Below are 16,766 nucleotides of genomic sequence, written 5' to 3'. Positions count from 1 at the left end.
GTGATTAAACCATTACTTAAGTAACCTAATCTTGACCCTAGTGCATTGAAAAACAATAGGCCAATATCAAATCTATCATTTTGCTCTGAAATTCTGGACAAGGGGGTTTCACGGCAGCTCGTGGACCACCTTACTGAGAATAATCTTTTGCAGTCTGCTTTTAGAAAATATCATTCCACAGAAACAACTCTCACTAAAGTGGTGAATGAGCTTCGATTGTAATGGATTCGGACACCACTACGGTTCTGATCTTGTTAGATCTTAGTGCTGCATTTGATACAGTGGATCATCATATTCTACCCGATAGGCTGGAGAATCATTTTGGGATTACTGCGAGTGCCCTTGCATGGTTGACATCATACCTGATCAGTCTTTCTCACTGTGTTTTGTACAATAACACACCACCTCTAACCTTAGTGACATGAAATTTGGGGTTCCACAGGGGTCCGTCTTAGGCCCCCTGCTTTTCTCCCTTTATATAGCAGGCCTTGGGCACATACTGGGGAGTTTTGGGTTTACCTTTCATTGCTATACTAATGATACTCAGTTATACATGCCAATAACTCCTGGTAATCTCATCCACATACAATCCTTAGAAGACTGCCTTGCATCAGTGAAAAGCTGGATGTCTAGCAATTTCCTGCTTTTAAACTCTGATAAGACTGAAATGATGGTTCTTGGTCCAGTGAGACATCTGCATCAATTTGAACAGCAAACGCTTTGCTTAGGCTTGTGTGTCAGACATCATACTGACAAAGTGAGGAACGTTGGAGTAATTTTTGATCCTACGTTGTCCTTTGACATCCACATTAGAGATATTACAAGGACTGCTTTCTTCCACCTACGATATAGCGAAGATTCATCCCATCCTGTATATGGCTGATGCTGAGACCCTGATTCATGCGCTTGTCTCTTCTAGATTGGACTACTACAATGTTCTATTTTCTGGTTTACCGCAGTCCAGTATTAGGGTTCTCCAAATGGTTCAAAATGCTGCTGCCAGACTTTTTACAGGAAGCAGAAACTTTGACCACATTACACCCATTTTGTCATCTCTTCACTGGCTTCCTGTCCCTGAGAGATCAGATTATTTAGTAGGTTCTGCTACTAGCCTATAAAACTGTTCATGGACTGGCACCTCCTTTCTTAGCAGACCTAATTAAACCCTATGTACCGGCCCGGGCTTTGCGTTTTCAGGGTGCAGGACTACTTTGTGTCCATAGGGTGAATAAAAAGTCTGCAGGTCACAGAGCTTTCTCTTATCGTGTTTTGTGGAATGATCTCCCTGCATCAATAAAACAGATTCTGTAGAGACTTTCAAGTCCAGACTTAAGACACACTTATTTTCCTTTTTGTATAGCTGGCATGCTGGCATAGTATGTTACTATGCTTTTTACTCTTTTAAATTCATTTTATTAGGAAATGGAGCGGGCCGCGGCCTCAACTTTATCTAAAGTCTGGGTCTTTTAGTGAAGCTTAGGGCTAGTGGCCGGCGATCACCTTAGTATTTCTTCTGTTTTTCTTGTTGCTTAATGCTGACAAATTATACGGTATTTGTTGTCTTTCCGATGCCTGATTCTGTCTTTCTCTCTGTGTGGCTCCATCCAGAGATGGGCGTGGTGTCCACTTCTGTAACCTTCCCATCCTATGCCCCATCAAAATTTCCTGTATATTCATTTTGTAAATTGTTTTGTCAAATGTGTTGTGAGCATGGCCCAAGCAGAGGGTCGCTCCTTTGAGTCTGGTCTGCTTAAGGTTTCTTCCTCAAATCATCAGAGGGAGTTTTTCTTTACCACTGTCACCTGTGTGCTTGCTCTTGGGGTTAGTAAGGTTAGACCTTACTTGTGTGAAGCGCCTTGAGGCAACTTTGTTGTGATTTGGTGCTATATAAATGAAAATAAATTGAAACTGAAAAATTTCCTTTTGCTTTCGGTATTTTCTTTCCTCTTTATGAAATCTGTGTCTGGCCATGCCCTTTTATGAGCATTGATGGGCTGTTATTTATGGTAATCATATGTTAATTAGACTCACCAGACACACACTTTCAGTTTACGAGGAGAGATTCACCAACTTAAGAACACAGCTGTGAACAATTCTGCGGTTTAAGAACACATTGATGAATTTGACGTAGAGTTTTCATAAAAACCTTCTTAGGAACAGCTTAAGAAGGAATCTAAGATTCTTAAGAAGATACTGGTGAATGAGGCCCAATGATGATAAGCTGTGAATACCATGCAGGGAACGTAAGTGGGTTGTATTCAATTGTACATCTCATGTGAATGTCAAATCTCATTGACTGAAGAGTACTCCATCAAATGGCAATCGATCTCCAATTTTTTTTACCCCATGGAGTCCCAGGAACACCACATTTCCACACCCTAAACTGAACCCTGATAAGCATAATCATTTTCTAATTAATACAAACAAAACTACAGTGCCTATTGTCATCAGCTACCACCTGTCACTACAGACATCGGTAATCTACAATAACGCCTTCAACCTGTGACTTTGGGGAGGTGATGATTTAGTGGTTAAGGTGTTGGGCTTAAGACGGTTCAAATCCCAGCCAGATCATTTCCAAAGTGAACGCTGTGTTGATCTGGGACGTCGTCTGACTACCAGAGAAATTGCAGAAGAGGTGGACATCAGCACTTTTGCAGCACATTCCACTGTTACAGGAGATTTTGCAATGAAAGACGTGCGGAGGAATTCGCGTGTCGGGACAGAGCCGCAATGGCGCGCAACAAAAAGCACGTCCGTGTTGGAAACCATTCGGAAGATTCAGACGGCTTTCGGTGGCTTTTCAGTCGAGTGAGTATCCGAGAAATTGTGTAACAGCTGGGCATGTCACAACTTGTCCTTCCTGTGAGACTTCCAACACGGATGTACTTTTTGGTGCGCGCCATTGCGGCTCCGTTTCGACGCGCAAATTCCTCCGCACGTCTTTCATTACAAAATCTCCTGTAACAGTGGAATGTGCCGCAAAAGTGCTGATGTCCAACTCTTCTGCAATTTCTCTGGTAGTCAGACGACGTCCCGGATCAACACAGCCTTCACTTTGGAAATGATCTGGTCGTTTCAGCCTGTCGATGGCCGCTCGGAGCGCGGAGCGCCCTCCGCCGCTGTGGGCCGTCTTTAATCTGGTTGTAATGCTCCTTAATCTGTGTGACGTCCAGAGTATCCTCACCGAAAGCCATCTGAATCTTCCGAATGGTTTCCACCTGGCTGTCTCTCACAGTTTCTGGAAAAATTTGATTCAGCGCTGCTCCAATCGCTCAGCCATTTCCCTGACAATAAAAATCCGACGAGGGGGCTGGACCACTCCTCCCACAAAGCCTGCTCACAGGCGAATGACGCAACCAACAGGCGTGAAAAAACTCACGCATGCGCACGAAGGTTCAAGCTTGGCTGATGCAAGCGCACATGATTCAAATCCATATAGTTTTTAAAAAAATAAAAAGGTCGGATAGTTTTCTAACAGACCTTGTATAAATGCAGTCCATTTAATGTGGTATATAAAAGTCACAGTTCCACAGATTGTGTTGTGAGCTCACCGGCAGTATGAGGTCATTTGGAGAATGTCCGGTGGCATCTTCAGCCTCGTATTTATAGTAGTCAAGCGGTGCACAGAAATACCCAAGTTGCACATCTGAACACTGGCGACCAGTCATATGTTTCCTGCAGTCACACTGCCCATTCTCCATCATGCACCTAAGAAATACAAAAAAAAAAACATTAAATGCTTTTGACATATTTCTTTGTCTACTCATAAATTCTTGAAATCTCAGCAAGAAACAGAATGAATCATTCACAGCTTCATCTCATGATTCACTGAACTGGAAAAGATTGGCTTAACGTGCCTCAATGAACACATTTTACCAAACACTTGCACAGTATAAGACATCTCTTTGAGTAACTGCCATGTAACATGATCTTATGCCTGGTCCACATGACAGAATTTTTAAATTATCTTTAGGTTTCCAAAACCTGAGAGACCACACATGTAAAGATAAAAAAAAATCATAGATCGTACAGTGTGTGGTGTTCAGCCAAACAGTAAGGACAACAACACCACATACGAGCAGATTTCACACACGAACATTCCCAGCTCAGACAACAAATCTCGCAAAATCTCTCAAGATTAAATGTGACTTCAGAGTAAACAAACGGAGATACTTTGTAGACTATTTAAAACACAGGGGAAAAAAAAACAATACAAAAAGAAAAAGAAAAGGTGCTCTTTAAGGAGTGGAGACAGCGCGACCACAGGACTTTCTGGTAAGTCAGAACAGCTGTTTTGATTTTAGTTACCGCTCCGTACATCCGTCACATCACTTTCTGATTGGCTGCACATCACATTCCTGCGTCGTCTGTGGTCGGAGGACACCACACACGCTGCAATATCGGGCCAAAAAAATCCAACATGCTGAATATCCCCGATTTGCAATCGGTGCGCTCCTGACGTCCTTCCGAGCAGATCAGAGCGCTCTGAACACACCACACACGGCAGGAATATCTGATAAGATTATCGTTAGTATCATCACGATTGGTGGGGCGTCCTTAAGATTGTCAGTAGGGGAAGATCGGGTCCAATATTGGCCTAATTATCCTGCCGTGTGAACCAGGCCTATGTGTGGTGGTGTTTATTAAAGCTGAGATCTTGTTGTTTTTATTTATTGTTTGTTCTGCTGCTGATCTTTGACAGGACAGAAAAGAGGCTTTTATTTTCAAAGGGTTCTTTCCTGGTTAAATAAAGCTTAATGATACACACACACACACAAAAAGGCACAGCTAAAACTGCATCTGAAATTTAAACACATACCTGTTGTTGTAAGATCCACCAAACTCACAGTCACATGGTCTGCAGCCGGCCAGGTCATAACTGAGTCCCCAGTATTCAGGCTAAGGGGGCGAAAATCAAACTCAGCAGTGTTTCGTGTAGAGTTTTCAGTCTGTATAGTCTGCATCTTTAACTTCTGCTTCCAAGCAAGAAGATCACAGGTTTGGATATGAAGTAAAATCTTAAAGTTCAACAGTGATGACACATAAAATTGGCCTTTGAGCTTTTATTTTGCAAAGCAAGCAGAGAAAAAAACAGGTTTTCACATCACCAAAAGCAGCGCAGTCATTCTCATTCACATACACCTAGACATCGCAAGTAATGGCAGCGAGTGCTGACAAGTATTTCACAGCAAAGCTGCCCATTAACAGATGCACAGACATTCTGTCCAAGCGGCAACCATTAACGCCATCAGATGAGGTCAGTGAGGAAGTGCAGTTCCCTGACTGGCCACTTGAGGTTGGCTCCAAAGCAGAGCACTTTCATATAGGACTTTAAGGGCCACTTCACACATAGTGCGAATTTGGTCGATTTTTGTATAAAGTGCGCATGAAGCAGGAATCGTGTGCAAAACATGTAAAATCGTAGCTGCCTCATACACCTGATGCTACAACTATTTGTGCACACCAGCGGCTGAAAGACATCTAACACCGCTCGTTTGGCACTTAGAAAATGTGTGGCCATTCGCACTATTAACACGAAAACAGTCAACAGACAATCACTGTCGTGCTGGCAGTGAAATTTGTCTAAGTGCCCTACGAGTGTGGCTTTGGTGTGTTTGCTAAACTGACAGGAGTTGTGGCCAGCAACAGAAGCAGTTGTGGAGATCTGTCGATCTGGACATCCCAGCTGGACAACACGTACTGTGTGTGGACGGACATGGACTAACAACTGCCCACTGTGACGCATGGGTGTCTGCTTACTGTCATCACGTGGACATAAATAACAACATATATCGCTTGGCAATGGGCTGCAGCGAGCACGCACATGCTGTAGCCCATGGCCAGACTGCCCCCAGGTTGAAACGGACTGTCAGATCATAACACGCAGCGGGCAATCTGACTGTCACACCACCCATGAGAGCTCTGATCCATATGACACGGTGTCAGTCCTGCGACGCAGCATCCACTGGACACGCATGTCAGACAGAACATACGCGTGCGGCCAGCTGGACGCACTGTACCAGTACATGTGGACATGAGAAGAGCGAACTGCTTCTCATTCATGTCATTTCATGACTGTACATCTGTGACCATGGGTCATCTACAGAGGTACAGACGGATCATATTTGTATTGCCCTTTTGATAAGAGGGATTCAGTAAAATGCTGTGTAAATAAAACCGCACATATGGTGTGCGGTTTTATTTTTTTTAGTAGGATTTTATTACGAACACTTGGAAAAATATGACTTGTACGGTGAAACGTCTGATCATTCAAGATGTCTTTTGCAATATTCATGCTGAGTGAAATTCTCATCTGATTTAATGCTGCACACTAATGTTGGTCGCAATTTTAAGCCCCTCTCACACCGGGCCTGCGTAGAGCAGCATTGTGCTGCGTATCTAGTGACACTTTTATTTTTTTGAAACAACTTATAGGGTTCCTTGTAAAAAGGTACCAAGCTATGTCCTTCATTCTTTTTTCCCTGGATGTAAGTTTTTCTCGTGGTTACCCATCAAAACCTCAGGTCATTTTGAAACTGCTAAAACTCTCTTCCACTGCTTTCTGGGTTGCCTTCTCTCCGTGATGATCCTATGAATTGTCTCTTGGATGTCATTTTTTGATTCTGATCTCACAAATTTAGGTTAATAACAGTATCCACTGCCATGCTTCCTTCACACTGATAATTCTTACCCCTCATTATTATTATTATATTACCTTGATTTAATTAAAGTTATTACTCACCAGACACTGGTTACAATAGCGTCCACTAACATATCTTTTGCAGGAGCAATCCCCACTGATCTGGTCACAAGGAGTTCCCATTATAATAATGCCACGAGGGTCACAGTTGCATGCTGAAGGAAACAGGCTATGTTATTTCGTATATTTAAAAAATCCTGCATCAATATAGATCTTTCTTAACTGCTCATCAAACCAAACATGTCAGTAAGAGAGATACTTACGCTGACAGCCCAGCGGGTCATTGTGACTCAGCCCATAATAGCCTTCTTTGCAATAATCACAGCGTGCTCCTTTGACATTGGCTTTGCAGCGACACTGTCCAGCGATCATCCCCATGTCCTGATCAGTGTAGCTGTCGCACACTCCACCTTCTAATGACCCGACCGGGTCACAGTCACAGGCTTCAGGGCAGAGGTCAGAGTACGGGCAACAAAGAAGTAAAAGAGTAATGAGAAATTACTCAAACGACACTCAAAATTTAGGCAAAGCCAGACAACAAAATGTACAGTCAGACCAAATAACTAACTGTTAGTTAGCAGTGTTATAAACTGAGGACAACCTTCGTTTTAGGCCTAATTCATGGAGGATCAGTTTAATAAATGCTGATCCATATCTACGCTTTAAAAAAAAGTTTTAGTTTAAGAAAGTATAATGCCACGTTCACACCGGGCGCGACCAGACGCCACAATGCGACGGACACGCCACCATCGCCAGGTGTGTTGCTCTGCTTTCACTGCGAAAATTCGCCCCAGTGCGTCATCAAATAGGAGGAGCTTCTATTCCGCTCGCTGGCTCCAGTTGTCAGTCAAGTTAACATGAACCTTGATCACACGGAGTGAGTTGCTGTGCTCTTAATTGTTGTGGAAAGCTGGGTTCACAACATCCTCACGAGACGTTCCCAATTCGGGGAGTATCATTATTTGCTGCAGGAGCTGCGTCTGGATGGCGACCACTTTCAGCGGTCCTTCCGCCTCTGCAGGACCCAGTTTGAGGACCTCCTGTTCCGTTCACGCGCGCACATGTAAACAATAAACAAAAACTCTGCTGCCCCTGCTGCGGGGCTGCTGCTCGCTCTCTGTCATAATTGTGTTTATAAACCCGTCACCATTTGTTTGATTATACATCTGTGTAGTTCATAACTAAAATAATCTTCACGGACAATTCGCACGCACGTTCTCTCCCCAAACTCTGTCATAATTGTGTTGATGAACCAGTCACCATTTGTTTTATTATACATCTGTGTAGTTAATAAATAAAATAATCTTCACAGACGATTCGCTTGCACGAGCACATGAAAGACAAAATAACAAAAACTCTCCGCTGCCTGCTGTGGGGCTGCTGCATGCTCTTCCCCCAAAAACTCTGTCATAATTGTGTTTAGAAACCAGTCACCATTTGTTTTATTATACATCTGTGTAGTTAATAAATAAAATAATCTTCATGGATGATTCGCTTGTGCGTGCACGTGAAAGAAAGAAAAAACTCTCCGTTGCCTGCTGTGGGGCTGCAGCTCGCTCTTTCCCCAAAAACTCTGTCATAATTGTGAAATAAAGGACAAAAGGGACATAAGTCCTGCTCACAGCCTGGCTACCAGAGACAGGACATGTTCACATCCAACTCAGTCAAACTCCAGACATCTCACGTCACTACATATCCAGTCCCTGTTCAGTTCTAAGTTCAGATTTTTCAACTTGGGGAGGAGGGCAACGCGACGTGATGCGACGCAATATTGCGCTGCAAACGTGCCAATCACTCAAAATCGCTTCACTCGCGTCACTTCATTCGCATCCATCGTGTCACGTTGCGTGGCTTGGCGCCACAATGCCTCCTTCCATAGGGATTACATGGCAACCTGTTGCTGCTGTCGCGCCCGGTGTGAATGTGGCATAAGCCATAAAGTTATGAATAATTAGAGGTGTGGCCACTTTGAGTCATCAGCTGTGCACCTTGAGAGTCCAATCTTAGGGCCTTGCTAACAGCGACTGCTAGCTGCTGTGCACATGACTGTGTTTGGCCTTTCTGAGCACTTCTATTAGAAACATCTGGGATAATTGACTTGTTATGTGGTTAATTGTATCAATCACCCATTGAACGTCTGTGTGCCAATATTTCTGTTGAGTGAAATTGTATTATTTGATTTGTATGTTAGCAGTGGCTTGGTGACATTAAGGCCACATGGTGCTACTGTTACTGAGGCAATGTGCCAGGCATGCTTTGCATGGAAAACCACTACCCAAAAATATCCATTCATCAATGACCCAAACCAAATTTAGCCTGTTAGCCTTAGCTCGTTTGGAAACTGTGAGATGGGGGGTATTTTCTGGCTTCATTTGCCCCACCAAGGGTACGCCGGCCTCGCCCATGCTCCACCTCTTTACTTATTTATGGGTTGACTCAGAAATAGGCAGAGGTAAGCACTGCAAAGATGTGGACACACCCCATTTAAGCTTCAAAACAGCTCTTCAGAAAATCTGTTGGTGATGTTACGGAGGGTTTGTCTAGTATCTATACAGTCCATGAGTTTTGTGCTTATGGAGTCATGGAGTCACTGAACAAAGGTGTTTGTAGATGCTGATATTTAATCAAAGGTCCAAATCATTCAGGTCCTGGTGCTAGACACTAACCAAAGGCAATGACTGGAAGTCTTTGGTAGTACTGCTGGAACAACTCTGAGTCAAACAAGTGGTTACTTAAAGTGCGCACCACTAGTAAACTAGAGCCCCATGCTCGTAGAGCACAAACCTTTGCCAACACTAGTTTGGAATTCCACAAATTTTTACCTTGGAAAAATTTTCAAGGTCAAAGTCCTGTTAGAAGTGGCTTTTCCTTAGCTAAAATATAATATAAAATACAGATCCAAAGGGCTTTTAAATGTTAAAATCAAATATCCGCAAAATCTGCAATACCGATTAGTTTGCACCTTATTGTCACAAATGAGAGTGATTGAGATACAACCCCAATTCCAATGAAGTTGGGACGTTGTGTAAAATGTAAATCAAAACAGAATACAATGATTTGCAAATCCTCTTCAACCTATATTCAATTGAATACACCACAAAGACAAGAAATATTTGTGCAAATATTTGCTCATTTTGAAATGGATGCCTGCAACACATTTCAAAAAAGTTGGGACGGGGCAACAAAAGACTGGGAAAGTTGATGAATGCTCAAAGAACACCTAATTGGAAACAGGTGAGTGCCATGACTGGGTACAAAAGGAGCATCCCCAAAAGGCTCAGCCGTTCACAAGCAAAGATGGGGTGAAGATCACCACTTTGTGAACTGCGTGAAAAAATAGTCCAACAGTTTAAGAACAACATTTCTCAATGTTCAATTGCAAAGAATTTAGGGATTCCATCATCTACAGTCCATAAAATAATCAGAAGATTCAGAGAATCTGGAGAACTTTCTACACATAAGCGGCAAGGCCAAAAACCAACACTGAATGCCTGTGACCTTCTATCCCTCAGGCGGCACTGCATTACAAATCAACATCATTGTGTAAAGGATCTTACCGCATGGGCTCAGGAACACTTCAGAAAACCATTGCCAGTTAACACAGTTTGTCGCTACCTCCACAAGTGCAAGTTAAAACTCTACCATGCAAAGTGAAAGCCATACATCAACAACATCCAGAAATGCCGCCACCTTCTCTGGGCCTGAGCTCATTTGAAATGGACAGACGCAAAGTGGAAAAGTGTGCTGTGGTCTGATGAGTCTAAATTTCAAATTGTTTTTGTAAATCATGGACGTTGTTTCCTCTGGACAAAAGAAGAAAAAGACCATCCAGATTGTTAGCAGCACAAAGTTCAAAAGCTAGCATCTGTGATGGTATGGGGTGTGTTAGTGCCCATGGCATGGGCAACTTACACATCTGTGATGGCACCATCGATGCTGAAAGGTACATCCAGGTTTTGTAGCAACACATGCTGCCATCCAAGCAAGGTCTTTTTCAGGGACGTCCCTGCTTATTTCAGCAAGACAATGCCAAGCCATATTCTGCACATATTACAACAGTGTGGCTTCGTAGTAAAAGAGTGCGGGTACTAGACTGGCTTGCCTGCAGTCCAGACCTGTCGCCTATTGAAAATGTGTGGCGCATTATGAAGCCCAAAATACGACAACGGCGACCCCGGACTGTTAAACAACTGAAGTCGTACATCAAGCAAGAATGGGAAAGAATTCCACCTACAAAGCTTCAACAATTAGTGTCCTCAGTTCCCAAACACTTATTGAGTGTTGTTAGTAGGAAAGGTAATGTAACACAGTGGTAAACATACCACTTCCCAGCTTTTTTGAAATGTGTTGCAGGCATCCATTTCAAAATGAGCAAATATTTGCACAAAACAATAAAGTTTATCAGTTTATAAACTAAATAAACTAATAATTTAGTAAATATCTTGTCTTTGTGGTGTACTGAATTGAATATAGGTTGAAGAGGATTTGCAAATCGTTGCATTCTGGTGGGTTTTTTTTACACATTACACAATATCCCAACTTCATTGGAATTGGGGTTGTACTTTTCAACTTAAATTTAATTTAATTTGTATAGCGCCAAATCACAACAGAGTTGCCTCAAGGCGCTTCACACAAGTAAAGTCTAACCTTAGTAACCCCCAGAGCAGCAGCAGTAAGGAAAAACTCCCTCTGAGGAAGAAACCTCAAGCAGACCAGACTCAAAGGGGTGACACTCTGCTTGGGCCATACTACAGACACAAATTACAGAAACAATTCACAAAATGAATATACAGGAAATGCTGCTGGTGCACAGGACAGGAGTGTCTCCAGCACAAATACCACACCCATCTCTGGATGGAGCTGCACCTTAAACAGAAAGAAAAAACAGAATCAGGTATCAGAAAGACAAGAAATACAGTATAATTTGCCAATGATTGAGATATAATGCAAAATGCACATGAAATGGGCTTTTCAATATTAAATTCAAATGTATACAAAATCCACATCCGGATCAGAGCTGGATCAAACTTTGCCAGTCCATAAAGGATACCATCCTTCATAAAGCTCTCAAATATGAAAGAAATCAGAGTTATGAATTTTTTGAAAATTTGTTCAATGTTAAAGACAGAGATTTTTCCAATTTTCCAAGATTTTTCTTGACTTTGACCTTTGACCTTGAAAACTGAATCAGTTCTTGCCCATCAGGATATGAATCTTCAGTAAAAATTTCATAATGATATATGAAAAATTGTGTGCACCAGGCTGTTCACAAACAAACAAGCAAGCAGGGCTGAAAAAACATAACTTCCTCCAGCTTCATTGGCAGAAGTAATTAAAGCCATGTTACATTTACAGACAAAAAACAACCCAAACTGACTGTGTGTACTGGAGTAAATCATGAAGTGTGCTGTAGCTGAACGCAGGTGGAGTGACCTTCAGGTAGTCAATACTCAGCACCTGAGGTTACGTTACTTTTATGGCTAAAAAATAGCTCAGAATCTGTGTGCCTTTTTCAGACACTGTGTGGCTAATTTTAATTTTGTACGGTTACATCAGGACTCACACTCTGGTACATATTTTTTAAAACATAGTGTTGTTTGGAGTGCGATATGCCCTTTAAGTAAACTAATTTGCATTGCGAGGGAGCACCAGCTCCAACATTTTGGACATGTGGCACATTTCTCTATACACGATTCAGCAAGCAGGTGTCTCAGTGTTGAGGAACCCAGTAGCTGGAGAAGGCCAAGGTGACGCTTCTGCTTCACCTGGGTGCAGCAGATAGACAGTTAATTTGGACAGGTGGAGATGGATCGAATGCCTGCCTGGGAGGTTGCCATCAGGACCATTTTTGTGGTGTGGTGGGTGCAGTGACACGTGGCATCAGCACATGCTCCAGAATTAACCTGATTTGACTTGTGCAGCACATGCACAGACATGCAAATGAATAACACATTTAAGAAGTTTTATGTTCAAAAAGTATTTTACCAGTAATCTTTAACGGCAGATGCTTAAGATGTTTGGAACACTCCTACGTCGACACCATATTTAATCATGATGCTATTTCTTCATAGTATTACAGAAGGACCACTTAATTTCATCTGCAGAAATGTTTTCACTCACCAGTACAAACCCGTGGGTCTCTGATATCTTTGGTGGGGTTTTGGTAGAAGAATGGTTTGCATATTTCACAGTTGCGTCCCATCGTGTTGTGCAAACAATCATCACAAACTCCTCCACTGATATTGCCCGTGGCCAAATACACTGCCATGTCAAAGTGGCACTGACTGGAGTGGCCATTACAGTTACATTCTGCAGAAACAGACACGACCTTGGCCATGAGGGATAACAGCATTCCCTCGCCCAGCACACAATAACAAAATAGGTCAGAGTTGATGCTCAGTCACAAAGAATTTTGGGTTGGCAGGCAGTGTGCATGTGTTTTGTGACAGTCTGTATGTAGTCACATGAAAAAGCTGGCTCAGACGCCCAGAAACAAGATAAAGAAGAAAAAGAAAAAACTAATGAGACCAAGACATGGAATGATTTTAGAAACATTACTATTATAACAGGAGGTAATGAAGAAGCACAGTAGGAAGTAAATGTGTGGAGGTCAGAGTAGTCCTCTGTAGGAAAACACTTAAAGTGAGAAAAAGTAGCCTCTGTCTGAATTCACATTTATTCCATGTTTATAATGCTGTGAGACACCATACAAGTGTGTTGTCCCACCTTTGCAGGTGTGTGGATTTTCTGCTTCAGCTGGCCTCCAGGGGAGATCGTGGTAGAAATCTCGACAGCGTTCACAGTTCAGACCTTCAGTATTATGTTTGCACACACAGTGTCCGTGTATCTGGTACAATCAGAACACAGCAAAACCACTAAGGAATCAACAACAACTCCAGGTGGAAAATCAATGATTGTTATGTCACTTATTGAAGAAATTTAAACATGGTCTTTAATTATCTCTTGTAGTTCTCATCCAACGTGTCAATTCAACAAGCACAATTTATGTTTAAGTGAAAATTAGCATAATTAAAATTACTGCATCTCATTATTCTGGAAGAGAGAGTGGGCAGGCTTTCTCCCAATTTTAATATTTTCTCTTAAATCAGTTGTGGACTGAGAAGTTGGTGGTTCATGGCCATGCAGGGATGCCATGAAGAGCAGGTAGCTTAGTGGAATAGGAATAGGTCTACCAATATGTATACCAAGGCTCAATCCCAGGCCACATTACCTGTCTGTGTCCTTTAACAAGACACTTCGTCTGCATTGTCCCATTTCACCCAGCTGTACATGGGTATTGACCTTGGCTGCGTAAGTAATAAGGGATATACTGACTACTTTTCACACTAGAGTATCCAGAGATAACCGCCAGCAGCAATGGCCAGCTTCTAATAAACAGATTGAAATCCACTGTGAACAAGCTCACCATGCCATTCTCCCGGGTTTTGACCCCTGGCACAGGGGTGCACTCTGAAGCGTGTCCATAACAGAAACAGCTCCCTCTAACAACCAGTTCATAGATGGCGTAGTAATATTTCTGCAGGACATCAGAGCGTCGGTCCAACAGGTCATCTCCCAGTGTGTGAAGCTTAGTGAAGTTAATACGTAGGTTGGTGATACGGAGAAGATCTACACAAAAGAGGAAGAAAAGGACCAATAGGACCAATCATGACAGAGTTGTGTAAAGTTGTATATCATTATTATATTCTGAATTGTTCAGATCTACTGCAATCTATTTAAGATGACAATTGTTTGTATCTGTAATATTGCTGTGGAATCTATGTGATTATTAATGAAAGGGCCCCTTCACACATAGTACGACTAAGTACAAATCAGGGTGAACCACGCAAACATCGAGCCGACTGGCAGGTGTGCACGTTGCCACTGCAACAGTTTGTGCATGTGACGGTGTTTTTCAAGCAGGAACACAGTACAAGCAGTTGCACCACATCACGCCACTTGACAACCTGGTCTCACGGCAAGTCGTGACTCAGCAGCACGAAATAGACATTAATCTATTGGTTCGTGATATTGTGATGAAAAGTGCCTCATTTTCGTCACGGCAACACAAATTCATTCTAATTCATTCCGTGATGGCTGCACAAAATGAAAAGTGAAGTGGGGGTCGGGTGGCTATGGTTAGGGTTGGGGGAAGGAGTAGGATTAGGTTATGGTTAAGGTTAGGGTTGGGGGTAAGAGTATGGTTAGTAATAGTGAGTTAAAAAAAACCCTGTCATGAAAATTTGACTCATTTCGTCACAGGAGCACAAAAAAAGTGAGACTGGGCTGCCACTGATGTGGAGAACAATAAAATAAAAGCCAGCTGTATAATTAATAATATCACTGGGTTGATAGAAATAATACATAAAAGTGGATGCAATACAGAACCTCGCGGTTAAATAACCCTGGTAAAAAAAAAATAATGTCACTCACGGGATTCGAACCCGTAAGCTCTGATTACCAGATGGAAACATTACCACTGCACTATCATCGCTGGCCTGTAATCAGTGTGGAAAAATGCCTGAAATCAAGAAAGACATGGACAAGGTGCACTGTGTACGGCAGCTGCAGTCCGTCGCAAATCCAAAAGATGTTTTACGTATTTCCACGTGAGGACAGCAGGCAGAGACATGCGCATCACGGAGGAATGTTGTAAGTTCAAGTCCTTCCAAACACGGAAAGTGTTCTCAAGCTAGGCCATCCAGGAGCACACATCTTTACAGCCGCGGCTGTGGGCAGACTCCCCCCCCATCCATTCAGCACACAGACCAATGTGTCACTCTGTGTTATGTGGTCATTCATTTTCTTTGTTATGTAATTGTGTATGCAGGTATTGTCGTAATTATTTATATAACTGTCCTGACGGTGGTTTCTGTGTTTGTAATGTGTGCACTGAGACATCATCCAGCTGTCAGTGTGCTGTGATCAGATGACAGGCCCCTGCACGTGCTGTGTGCGCTCAGACCTTGCTGTCTGGCCCCCATTATAATCAGATCTGTACATACATATAAGCATTTTATGCAAGTGTGCCCCCTCCTGGAATGCCAGATGTGTTGGGGGGAACGGGGGGAGCGCCAAGTCTAAGTGCCAAGCAAGTGGTGTTAAATGTTTGTGTGTGTCAGCTGGAATTTGGCTGACACCTGGGGTCAGAGGGTTCGATGGGCTCGCACAGCACACACTCTTCTCTTTCAGCCACTGGTGTGCGCAAATAGTTGTAGCAACATGTGTATGAGGCATTAGAGGCAACTATGATTTTACTAATTTTGCATATGATTACTGCTTCATGCACACTTCATGCGCAATTCGACTGCATTCGCACTATGTGTGAAGGGGCCCTAAGTTATCCGCTGTAAGAGCACAATCTCCATCGCTGACAAATGCTGTTTTGGTAAAAGTGCTTGCTACATTCTGGTAACATTTCAAGGAATTGTACCAGGTTTCTCAAAATTCCTCCTAAAAATTTGAAAGGAGTTGATTTCAGAATGCAGGCACCAATCTGGCAGTGTCTAGGTTTGTTAATCACTTTGTTAATAACTCTGGTAAAATGGATGTAACTTGAACAATATTACAATGTGCGTATTATCAATGTATAACAAGGACTTGGTAAAATGAGCCCAACTGGAACAATATGAAAATATGCATATTATTCAAGATTCAAGATTCAAAGAAATTTATTGTCATATGCACAGTACAGAAGAACATCTTCCCTGCACAATGAAATGTGGCTACTGCATTTAACCCAATCCTATTTGCCAGTAGGAGCAGAAGTCGCCTTTAGGCGCCCGGGGACCAGCTCCAGATGTACATCCCTGCCTTGGTCAACAGCAGGGCTGAGCAAACCAACACCGACCCATAACAAACAACACACACACAACACATAGGCCGGCATTATCAACCTATAACAAGGAATTGTACCAAGTTACACGAAATTCCTACTAAAATTTGTGAGAGGAATTGATTTCAGAATGCAGGCACCCACTCATGAAACTGTCAGAGTCTAGATTTGTTAATCAAGGGCCATAACTCATGGGCCCAATGCCAATGATATAATAATATGTGTATT

General features: G+C 42.6%; 1 protein-coding gene across 4 annotated transcripts in view; it reads right to left on the bottom strand.

Annotated features, from left to right (window-relative positions):
• The window catches only part of lamb2l (laminin, beta 2-like), a 236,893-nt gene that overhangs the window by 85,992 nt on the left and 134,135 nt on the right, over positions 1-16,766 (bottom strand). For all 4 annotated transcript variants that reach the window (XM_034172150.1, XM_034172153.1, XM_034172152.1 and 1 more), the window contains 7 exons: positions 14,130-14,332; positions 13,430-13,550; positions 12,824-13,012; positions 6,967-7,146; positions 6,746-6,858; positions 4,823-4,902; positions 3,555-3,711 (listed from right to left, as the gene is read on the bottom strand). In XM_034172150.1, the coding sequence (XP_034028041.1) occupies positions 3,555-3,711; positions 4,823-4,902; positions 6,746-6,858; positions 6,967-7,146; positions 12,824-13,012; positions 13,430-13,550; positions 14,130-14,332 (1,043 nt within the window). The remainder of the gene's footprint in view (positions 1-3,554; positions 3,712-4,822; positions 4,903-6,745; positions 6,859-6,966; positions 7,147-12,823; positions 13,013-13,429; positions 13,551-14,129; positions 14,333-16,766) is intronic.

This window comes from Thalassophryne amazonica, chromosome 6 (genome assembly GCF_902500255.1).
Source record: "Thalassophryne amazonica chromosome 6, fThaAma1.1, whole genome shotgun sequence".
NCBI classification, from domain to species: Eukaryota; Metazoa; Chordata; class Actinopteri; order Batrachoidiformes; family Batrachoididae; genus Thalassophryne; species Thalassophryne amazonica.
The sequence above is the reverse complement of the archived record's forward strand: the minus strand, read 5'-3'. Positions and strand labels throughout refer to the sequence as shown.